Here is an 11849-nt window from a genome sequence, read left to right on the forward strand (position 1 = left end):
GTTTCCAAGGGGAGGCCCTGGTGCTTTAACGTGGTGCCATGACTGCTGCAGTAGGAATCGGAAAGGAGGAGAGCACTGAAAATCCTAGCCTGCTACTGACTTTGACTGCCCTACAGATGGATAACACAGCATTGAATCTGCTATTTAATTCTAATTGTTCAATAAACCAAAACTTGGACTCTTTATGTGGCTCTCTGTCTGGGGACAGGATGCAAACCCAAGACCACTGGGTCTTCTGAGTCTCAGTGAGCCATTTTCACAGCTCCAAGTCCTTGACTCTAATGTTCTATCAAAGATCCCTCAGTAGTCATGCCCATACTTTGAAGCTCTTCCTAGCACCGCACGTAGTTCCTGTTAAGCAGGTGTTAGAACAACAAATGGCGTGCCTGTCCTAACCTGACGTGTTCGCTCCGTTTGATGTGTAACATATGTGGAGCAGTGGGCTGAAGGGCGTGTCAGTGGGATGCTGTCTGACACTTGGCTTTGCTTTGTTGTTATGCCGTTTGCCACACAGTAAAGAACCAGTTTCAGATGTCCCTGTGTTTTCCCTGAGAAGTCTCTTCCTGCTTTTGATTTTATAGGTTAATGAGTTTGCAGTACCTGTTTTCTTCGAAGTATCACCTGCAGTCCTGCTACTGTCCCCTCTGCCCTCACAGACTTTATGCATTAACTTTTAAAACATTCACTGCTATCCACATTCTCTACCAGTGACTTTAAAGATAGAAAACACATTGTCAAATATCAACTCTGATGTGTTGCTGTCTCTTAAGTAGAAGTTTTTCAGTTCATTGTTTTCTTTGGTATCCACTATTAGAAGTTTGAAGGTTAAAATAGTTACTTCAGTCCTTTCAATGCATGATGGGTTATTTTTTTTAATTTTTTATTAGGTATTTTCTTTATTTACATTTCAAATGCTATCTCAAAAGTCCCCCATACCCTCCCCACCACTCCCCTACCCACCCACTCCCACTTCTTGGCCCTGGCATTCCCCTGTACTGAGGCATATACAGTTTGCAAGACCAAGGGGCCTCTCCTCCCAATGATGACCGACTAGACCATCTTTTGATACATATGCAGCTAGAGACAAGAGCTCCGGGGTACTGGTTAGTTCATATTGTTGTTCCACCTATAGGGTTGCAGACCATGATGGGTTATTTTTAATGAAAAAGATTAAAGAGGATAACTTAAACTGAGGGTAGAGTAAATACCTGTAATCTTGGGAAGCTGAGGCAGAAAGATCACTTGAGTCCTGGAATTCAGAATCAGGCTGCGCAACATAGCCTATGTCAAAAAGGAGAGAAAATATAGACATGGGCCTAGAAAGTCGGTTTAACAAAAGTGGGGTAAGCACTTGGTAAGATCCTACAGGTGTACTTCACAGATAACTTACAAGTGCTTCCTCTGTGTTCATTCCCTAGTTCAGTCTTTGGGTTTGCTGTAGTTTTGAAGTAATGACTTTAGACAGTCTCTGTATTCTGAGGCCCACTCTTTCACTGTGTCCAGAAGCTCAATGGCAGCACAAACGAAGCAGGGGTTGAAATAGGAGTAGATCCATGGCACCAGATGGATGACCATGAAAGGAAGGTAAAGCCAGGCCATGGTGGCATACAACAGGAATCACTGCAAAGGCAGGTAGATCTCTGAGTTCAAGGCCAGCTAGGTCTACAGAGTGAGTTCTGGGACAGCCAGGGCTACACAGAGAAACCGTGTCTTGAAAATCAAAAAAGAAAGAGATGGGGTGGAGGAGAGGAAAAGGAGGATAAAGAAACAAGAAAAGGAAAACTCTTAAAGAGATTCAGTTATATATGAGGAATGGTGTTTATAAAGTGTAAGATTTGTTTACCCTTACAGTATGCCATACATGGAAATGCCATGTGTCTATCCCAGGAGTCAAAAGATATCTTGTGGGAAAAAAAAAACAAGACAAAATCACTACATTAAAACAGTCTAAGAACTGCGCATAGTGGTACATGCCTTTAATCCCAGAAACAGATGCAAGAGAATCACGTAGGGCTGGGAGTTTGGGTCTAGCCTGAGTAACATAGTTGGTTCATGGTTATTATTGTTTTTGGAGCCAGTTGGTTGCTCTGTTGGCTGGTTTTAGGACAGGAAGTAAGTTAAAAAGTACAGACACTTAGCTCTGATTCCTCTTGACAGAATCTTCACTTCCCATGAGGCAGTCCTGGCAGGAACAAAGGTGTTCTAGAGACACTTGTCCACTTGTCCTTTGCTGTACTGCTGAAACAACACCCAACCACCACCACCACCCCCCCACGAGAAGTAAGCTAATTGTCATCAAAGGTCCATGTTATAGGTGTGTAGTCATTTACATTTCTCTTAGACACTAGGATGGGGAAGAAATATTTTCAAAGGAAAATATTAAGGTTCCTCTGTCAACACTCCCTTCTGCCTACCAACCACTAGCAACTCTATTTGTAGTTCTCTGAAGAAGGTATGCACCACCACACCCTCCATAGCCGCTGACTTCCATGTGCCTATGTCCTCCTGCTTCAGCTCTGTCGTAGTCTTTGCAGGCTTTCTCCGGAGTCATTGTCTACACACAGGTGTAGTTTGATTTCGGCCATTCCATTTGTATGCCTTTTAGTTTTTTTCTCTAATTGCTCTCACTAAAACTTGTGGAAGTACACTGAATAGGCACCCTTGTCCCATTGTTCTTAGAGGAAAGGACTTCAGATTTTAACTTTTATTATGTTAAAGATGCTATTTAGTATTTTTATTATGAAGGGATATGGCATTTCATCCAATGTTATTTCTTCTTTGACTGAAATCATAGTTTTTATCCTTCATTCTGTTGATGTGATATCTTATTTACCAACTTGGGTGTTGGATCATCTTTGCATCCATAAGGTAAAACTAAATCGTGATGAACGATTTTGATATTCTATTTAATTTGTTAAATACTCTTACATGTTTATGATACTCTACCCCAACCCTATGCAGTTTGCTTTAAAGATGATGAGGATCTCAGAATAAACTCGCATCCCTTCACTTTCCACTCTGTGCAATCATTGGTTCTCATTCCTTAAGATTCATAAAATCCAACCGTGAAGCCATCTACTCCTAGGCTTTCTGTTAGGAAGCTTATTAGTAATTCACATTTATTATGGGACTTGCTATTGGTTTATTTGTCCTCAGAGTTGAGTGTTGTTAGATCATATGTGTCCATTTGTAATATACCTTCCAGTTTAACAGACTTTTCAGGGTCTCTGAGACTTTGTATTTCTGTGGCATTAGTGGTAATATGTCCCTTTGTATCTCTGGTTTTATTTGGAGCTTCTATTTTTCTTTGCCAAGTCTAAGTAAAAGTTTATTCATATCTTTTCAAAGAACCAACAATGTGTCATGATCTGTTGTATAATTTTTTTCAGCACCCCCCCACACACACACACACATTTTTATCTGCCCTGATATGTCTTTTTCTCCTTCCACAAATACTGGGGTTTGCTGGTGTTGAGGATATCTGTGTCATGTGGCACTAGGCAGATGCAATATATGAGAGAAGAATAAAAGCAAAAAAATCTTAGCACTGGGAATGGAACTTGTCTAGCATGTACAAAGCTTTGAGTTCAGTTCACATAAGCACATTAAAGGTTTTCTAATACAATAAGAATCTTGCTTACTGATTACATTTCAATGAGAATTAAATTTTCCATTATATTTAGTCAGTCTTTAGAGAAATGTATCAGAAGTGTTTTGAGGAAAACATGCAATTGGTGTTAAATGCTTTATGATATATGATTTAAATTTTTTAAAATTAAAAAGTTACATCCCAAATGGTAAACTTGCTTTTTGTCTTTTCCCCCCTCGGGTGGTATAATCCAAACCTTCTATATTGATGTAAAAAAAAAAAAAAAAGCCACACACACACTTGCATTTACTTTTCTCCTAAGAGTTTTTGCTGGCATAACAAGTATGTTACTAGGCACAGATGTGTAGATGTTTTTTCTCAGTGACAGTGTTTGTTGGTCCCTCAGGCTGAGACTTCTGTCTTAGTAAAGCCTTTCTCTATAGGAATGTTATCTGCAAGCTGAAGATGAGTGTCCTGCGGTCCGTCTTATTTCTTCATACACATTACTATTATTGGTTTCAGATTGACACCGATTCTTGGCATTCAGAAGCATTCTCCGAAAAATGTGGTTTTTACACAGTTTATAGCCACCCTGCTGACAGAATTGCATTTAAAATGTGAAGATCTTGAAAAATTAACCATGATATTTAGAACCAGCTGCTAGCTAACAAGAATGGTAAGTTGCATTATATCTTTCTATTTTGTTACCTGTGAGAGCTTGTGATTCATGCTCAAGTGTTCTCCCCCCTGAACTGTGTCCAGCCATAAGTTTAAAATTTCAAAAGCCAAGTGCAAACCTCAAGTTAACTTTGCTTGCTGACAGCTCAGCTACCCGTAGTCCTCAGCTGTCCCTGCTGCTTGCTGTCCAATTGACTTTGAGCCCATCCTGTGTAAGCCCTCCATATGCTCTGCAGCTCTGGCTCTGGTTCTTGCATTCTGGGACATCCCCCTTGTCCCACCTGGGAAGTGTTTCTCCAGGAAATAGCAGCTCACTGCAGTAGACAGCACTGCATGCACCTCTTCCTAGCAGCGTCCCTGTTAGCTCAGTACAGGCAAGTGGCAAATCTGCATAGCTGGCTTTCTTGACTTTTATCACTGCTTCCAGAGACACTCCAGTCTTTTGCCTCTTGCAGGCTGGCCATCAGAATGTCCCTGAACTGTACTGCTTCCTGTTTTCTCATTTCACATGCCCCCTTCTTGTGCTCAGATAAATTCAAAATTAAAAGAATTTATCCTAATTTTTTTAATTAACTCAAAATTTTCTTTATTGTAAAAAAAACAAACAACACAGAAATACACATATGTAATAAGAATAGAAAGTCTTCCTTACCTCTGCTTTCAGTCCCCAAAACATGCTTGTTCAGTTTTTTTCCCTCATCAATTCTTTTTTTCAATTTGCCAAGCTGTGACTGTTTATTAACCAGATTACAGAAGTACCACAGATGAACAAAGGTGTCGCCCATAATTGTTTATTCATTTACTTTACATCCCAGTAACTACACCACCTCCCAGTCCCTTGCCTCAGATAGTCCCTCCTCCCTCCTCTTGTCCTCTGAGAGAGTGGAGGAAGCCTTGGGTATCCCTCCATCCTGGCTAGGTGCATCCTCTCCCACTGAGGCCAAACAAGGCAGCTCAATTAGGGGAAGAGGATCCACAGGTAGGCAACTGATTTAGGGACATCTCCTGCTCCAGTGTTAGGGGACCCACATGAAGACCTAGCTATACATTTGCTACATATGTGCCAGGAGGCCTAGGTCCATGCTCTTTGGTTGGTAGTTTAGTCTGTGAGAGCCCCCAAGGGTCCAGGTAAATTAACTCTTACTGTGGTGTTTATATCATTTTTATATTTGATTATATTACATTACTGTGTGGAGGTCAGAGGACAACTTTTTGGAGTAGGTTTTCTCCTCCTACCATGTGATTCCCAGAGATTGAACTCAGGTTGTTATGCTTAATGGTGATTTGCCTGAGAAGCCATCTCAGAAGTAATTACAGGACTTCCTCCTCTCAAATTCATGACCTCTTTTTTTATTGTTGTATAATCACATACATACATACATACAACCTGCTGAATTCATTTAGGGTTGCGTGTATGTATATGCTTTCAGGGCTGACTACTTGATATTGGATAACCAATTGAGAGGCTCATCCTTGGAGAGGACTAGTTCCTTCATTCTCTCCCTCCCTCTCTGGGACCCCTCTCAACAGTGTCTTTCCGGTCTTTTTTTTTTTATTTATTTTTTTTTTTTTTGGTTTTTCGGGACAGGGTTTCTCTGTGTAGCCCTGGCTGTCCTGGAACTCACTTTGTAGACCAGGCTGACCTCGAACTCAGAAATCCGCCTGCCTGCCTCTGCCTCCCGAGTGCTGGGATTAAAGGCATGCGCCACCGCGCCCGGTTTATCCTGGTCTTCTTTAGGCAGCCATATTGTTGAAGAATCATGGTTGAAGATTCCCTGTTATTTCTAGTAGACACAATCCTTCCTGGTCTCCCTGCTCCTATCACCTCCCCATACCTTCTTCCAAGATGTTCCCTGAGCCTCGCTGAGGAGTTGTATTGGTGGTATATCTGGGCTAGGTACCCCATAGTGCATTGCTTGCTGAATTTTGAGTACTTGGGGTTTTCTTTAATGGTTCCATCTACTGCAAAGAAAAGTTTCTTTGGTGAGGAATGAGACACAATACTTATGTATGAGTAGAAGTATTTAGGGATCATGTTGGTTTAGTAAAATAGCAGTAATATGTTCTCCTGTAAGATCATGACCTCACTAACCCTGGGTAGTTCGCTAGGTTTCAGCTAACAAGACACTTAGATTGCTTGAGTTTTGTAGCTATTGTGAATAGAGTGACAGTGAGCTTGGCTGAACAAGTAAGTATCTGTGGAGCAGGATGTAGAATTCTTTGAGCATATGCAAGGAGTGGTACATTTATTTTTACCTTTTTTCAGAAAACTCCACACTGATTTCTGCTCACTTTGCAATCCCACCAACAGTGAATAAAGGTTCCCCTTTCCCTACATCCCTTCCAGAACTTGTTTTGTTGATCTTTGCAATTCTGACTGGGGTAAGATGAAATCTCAAAGTTGTTTTGATTTGCATTTCTGTAATTGCAAAGAAGAGGTTTTCTTAGCCATTTTTATTTCTTCTTTGAGAAGAACTCTGTTCAACTCCATAGCCCATCCTTTGAATGGCCTTTGTTGTTTGGTGGTGGTTGTGATTTTAGTTCTTTATACCTATCAGATGTGTAGCTGGCATGAATTCTCCCCCATTCTGTGAGATTTCTCTTCACCTATGCCTTAGTTTCCTAGGCAAATAGAATCCTATTGTTTTACTGACATGTATTGAAAGATAGTCCTGTAATTTCTTCTACCAGTTTCAGGTTTCACGGTTAGGTCTTTGATCCATTTGGAGTTAATTTTTGTGTGAGATGATAGGTATGGGCCTAAACATGTGAACCATATCTTAGAAATGCTTTTTGTCATCTTTGTCAAATATTAAGTGGCTGAGTTACATGTCCTTATGTTTGAGTCTCAGATTTTGTCCCACTGAACTATGTCTTTTTGTGTGCCAGTACCACTTTGTTTGATTACCATGGCTCTGAAATACATCTTGGAGTCTGGAATGGTAATCTGTGCACCACTGGTCTTTATGATCAGGATTGTTTTGGCTAACTGGGGTATTGTGTGGACCCTATCACTGTGATTGAGATTACATTGAATCTGTAGATAGCTTTTGATAGAATGCTAATTTTCACAATGTTAATTCTAACAATCCATGAACATAGGATATCTTTCCATTATCTAGTGGCCTTTTATCGCTTTCTTCAGAAATTTAAAGTTTTCATTTCATTTAAATTCACTGAAATTTTTATTTATTCCTAGATATTTTCTTTAAGGCTATTGTGAACTGGTATGTGGTATCTTTCTCTGTTTGTTGGTGTATTTTTAAAAGCTATTGATTTGTGCAAGTTGATTCTGTATTCTGCTACTTTGCTGAAATTGTTATTTTGTAGGGAATGTATAGTGGTCATGACATCTCTTAGCATAAGATCATATCTTCTGCAAACAGGGATGCTTTTGACTTCTTTCCTTGTTTGTATCCCTTTAATTTCTTTATCTTGCCATAAGTCCATCAGTGTAATTAATTCATTGACTTGTATATATGTTGAACCAGCTCTGCATCTCTCAGATAAAGCTAATTTGGTTATGGTGGGTAATCTGTTTAGGGTATGTCTGTATTTGGTTTGCAAGTTATTTTGTTGAGGATTTTTGAATCAGTATCATCTGGAATATTGACCTATAATTTTCTACTATTTCTTTACCTGGTCATGGTTTTATTATTAGGGTAATACTAGCTTCCTTGATGGAATTTTGTATGTGTTGTAATGTTTCCCTGTTCATTTCTGATTCTATTCATTTGCTTAGTTAAGGGTCTATGGAGCTTGTTTATCTACTCAGAGAACTAGCTTTTAGATTCATACTATTGTTTTCTTTGTTTCTATTTTCTTGTCATCTATGGGATTTAGATTTGGTTTGTCCTTGCTCCAAATTCTTGAGTTGCATCAAGTCATTTATGTGTGTTCTTTCTGATACTCTTTTAAACTCAGAACTATAAATTTTCTTCATAGGACTACTTTCTATGTATCCAGAGGTTCTGTTGTTTTTTGTTTTGTTGTTTCATTTAGCTTCAGTCATTTTCTTTGATTTCTTCTCTGAACCATTCATCATTTAGTAATGGGGTGTTTAATCTTAGTGTTTGCTGTTGATTTTAAGTTTTACAGCTTAATGGCCAGAAAGGATACAAGGACTGACTTCAACCTTTCTGAATTTGGTAAGACTTGTTTTGTATCCCAGGATGGGGTCTGTTTTAGGTACACTTCTATAGGCTGCTGAGAGTATTGATTAGTTTTCAATGTTTGAGTAGAATATTCTATAGATACCTGCTGAGAAGTCAATTTGATGCATGACATTAATTAATCTGATGTTTCTCTTGATTATTTTTTGTCCAAGTGTGGTATTGAAATCACTATTAATGGATTGATGTTAGTCGGTGGTTTTGGTGGTAGTTTTGTGTGTTTATTTTGCCAGATGTTAGGATAGCAGTACTTCTTGCTTCCTAGTCCCATTAGATTGAAGTACTGTTTTCCATCCTTTTACTCTAATGTGGGGCCTCAAAAACAATAGAAAGATGGATTTTGTTTCTTATTCTTTCAGCCAGCCTGTGTTGTGTGTATTGTTTACAGTCATGTTGTTGTTTTCTCTCATACTCCTCATGCTTCACTCACTCTCTTTCTGCAGTATCTTGGCTGTGCTTCTTCAGTCTGAAGTATTACATCCAGTATCCTTTGTGGGCTTGGTCTATTGGATATGAATTTCTTCAGACTGTTTGGATCATGGAAAGTTTTTTTTCTTCAACTACAGCAGATAATTTTGTTTAGTTTATGTTACTTGTAGCTTTTTCAACTTTCGATATTTTTCTTTGTTCTGCATTATTTGGTGGTTTAACCATGATTATACTGTAAAGAGTTTATTTGGTATTCTGTGTGCTTCTTGTATCTTTATAGACGTGTGTGTTGGCTTAGGATGCTTCTTCCTAATCTATACCTATAATTTGAAGTTTTAGTTTTGTCAAGGTATCCCAAAGTTCTTCCATATTCCTTTCATGTGCTTTTAAAAATAAAATAATCTTTTCCCTGTCAAAAAAAAAAAAAGGTTTTTCCTTAGGGAGGTAAGCTCAGATTGGCTTGTATAAGCATCATTTTCAAAAAATCTTTAAAAATACAGTTTGCAGCAGGAACCCCGGTGGAATGATAGGGACACCAACCCACCCACAAAACTTTCGACCCAAAATGTATCCTGTCTACAAGAAAAGCAGGGATGGAGCAGAGACTGAGGGAATGGTCAACCAATAACTGGCCCAACTTGAGACCCATCACATGGACAAGCACCAATCCCTGACACTATGAGCCTTGGAGGAGATAGGAACACAATAGAAAGACCAACAGAGTCAACTAACCTGGACCCTGGGGATCTCAGAGACTAAATCACCAACCAAAAAGCATACAGAGCTGGACCTCAGCATAAGTCGGGAAGGAGTAACTGTCCAATTCCTAATATTTGGTTTTTCTAACAGATTTGATAATGCATTGCCTGAAGTCACTCCCTCTTTTCCCCATGGTGTAGAGCCCAGGGCTTCACACACTAACCTAATACCTCACCACCGAGCTCCATCCACTTCTAGACTCTGTTGTTGCTTTCCTGCCAAGGTACCTAGGCATCCCCCCCGCACAGATGTAGCAGATGTGCATGTGAATCCTGAACTAGAGCAGGGGCTGGCTATCCCAAAAGCTGTTGCATGTGTGTGGGATATGTTCTTCTAGCTCTGGCCTTAGTGGGAGAGGATGCACCTAGCCCTGCAGAGACTTGATGAACCAGGATGGGGGGAAAGGATTATAGGAGGGGGTGACCAAGAGGAGGGACAGTGAACAGGATGTAAAGTGAATAAATAAAAATTAAATGGTCAGTTTGGAAATTTAAATCCAGTTGTCAGTTTGTCTTAGCCATGTTGATTGGTAGGAAGACTTATCAGACATACTTGAAAATGCATAATGCCTAATTAGAAGTTGTTCTGGACCTCCTTTAATGGATACCAGTTAAAAGTCACTTAATTAGCATATTTTAGACGTGTATAGACAGATGGTATTCAAGTGGCTTACAGACTTTCAAGTATAGACGTTTCATGTAGACTTTATGCACATTGCTCATATGCCCCATACTTTGTCAAATTACAAAGGATTATGAATGACCAAAAACCATATTACTTTTCTTATATAGATTTTTTTTTCTGCTTGCATGGTTGGTTTTTATTAACCATGGGATATTGAGTGTAAAAATTTTAACAGGAAGGCATAAGAAGAGAGAAATTGATCTTAGCACTAGAAGATCACTTAAGACTTGCTCTGGGATGGACTATGAACAAAGTCTCTTCCAAGCAAACAACTATAGGACATGATAATGATCCAGAAGAGATGGAACATATAATGGCTGTGTAGATATTAAAATATTTTAGGTGTTTTATCCAAAGTTTTTTTGTTTCCCAGATGTAACTGAGGAAGACAGAAGAGGAATGCTCCTCACCAGACCTGGTGTTTTCGCCAGTGAGAGTCCATGGGTGACTGATGACTAAGTGTGTAACTTCCTCAGACATAGAAAAGCCATTACCCCAGCAAGAAGGAAACTCTTACATCCAGAACCTCAAAACACAGGATTTGAGGGAAAAATGAAGTCTTAAACTGAAATTTGAATGAATATTGGAGAAAATGTAATTACCTTTATTCTTTTTGATTGGTTACCACCAACACAACCAAAACTTAAGAAAATGGTAATTGTGGCCTATTGTAAACTCTATCATACAAATAACAGCAAAGTTGGGTCAATAAATGTGATCTTCAGTGAAGTCACTTTTTCAAAAGCTGACATTGCTGACTGCCGAGCTCTAAGGTCTTACCAGAACCCTCCTGTGAGGCAACTACTACCCCACTTGGTACCAAGACATCCCTGTCTTCCTCCATGGTTAGCCTGGTGACTACCCCTAAGCTCCTCTTTCACACCTTCTCTCCAACTTGTCAAATCTGGCCAGGGTCTCCCAACCTAGTCTGACCAACCCCAACCATCCCCATCTACACAGTAGTGAATCTCTTGGTTTCCACAGTATCCCACATCTTGCCTAACTGACCACTTCCACCTAACGACATAGCCAGGGCTTCTGATAGGACCTATTCTATCTGCAACCACCCACAGATAACTCCAACACAGCTTTGAACCATCCTACTTGATAGCCTGATACCCCACATATCCAAGGACTATTGTGGGTCCTACAGCCAATCTCTAGACTTACACCAGCACCTGCGCCAACCACCCACAAGGCCTTTCTGAGAAGCTTCCACCTTGGTACCCAGACTTTCCACATCCTCCTCCCAGGTTCTAACCAAGTAAGTTACCCTGACCTCCCTCCCATCCATGCCTTTCTACAACTGGTCAAATCTAGCCTGGGTCCATAACCAGTGTACCAGCATAGTGTGGCCTACCCTACCTGCACTGCAAAGGAGTTCTAGGTTTGGGGCACTCGGGTAAGATCTTCCTTACCAGTCCTTCAAATTATAGGACTCACCCATGGAAGGAGTTACAGAGACAAAGTTTGGAGCTGTGATGAAAGGATGGACCATCTAGAGACTGCCATATCCAGGGATCCATCCCATAATCAGC

At 40.0% G+C, this 11849-nt stretch overlaps 1 protein-coding gene across 5 annotated transcripts in view; it reads left to right on the forward strand.

Moving 5' to 3' along the window:
- Positions 1 to 11044, forward strand: part of Rpap2 (RNA polymerase II associated protein 2) — a 63768-nt gene extending 52724 nt beyond the window's left edge. For all 5 annotated transcript variants that reach the window (XM_029477970.1, XM_021162023.1, XM_029477971.1 and 2 more), the window contains 2 exons: positions 4112 to 4265; positions 10685 to 11044. In XM_029477970.1, the coding sequence (XP_029333830.1) occupies positions 4112 to 4253 (142 nt within the window). In that variant the 3' untranslated portion in view covers positions 4254 to 4265; positions 10685 to 11044. The remainder of the gene's footprint in view (positions 1 to 4111; positions 4266 to 10684) is intronic.
- The last annotated feature ends 805 nt before the right edge of the window (positions 11045 to 11849 follow it).

This window comes from Mus caroli, chromosome 5, assembly GCF_900094665.2.
Source record: "Mus caroli chromosome 5, CAROLI_EIJ_v1.1, whole genome shotgun sequence".
NCBI classification, from domain to species: domain Eukaryota; kingdom Metazoa; phylum Chordata; class Mammalia; order Rodentia; family Muridae; genus Mus; species Mus caroli.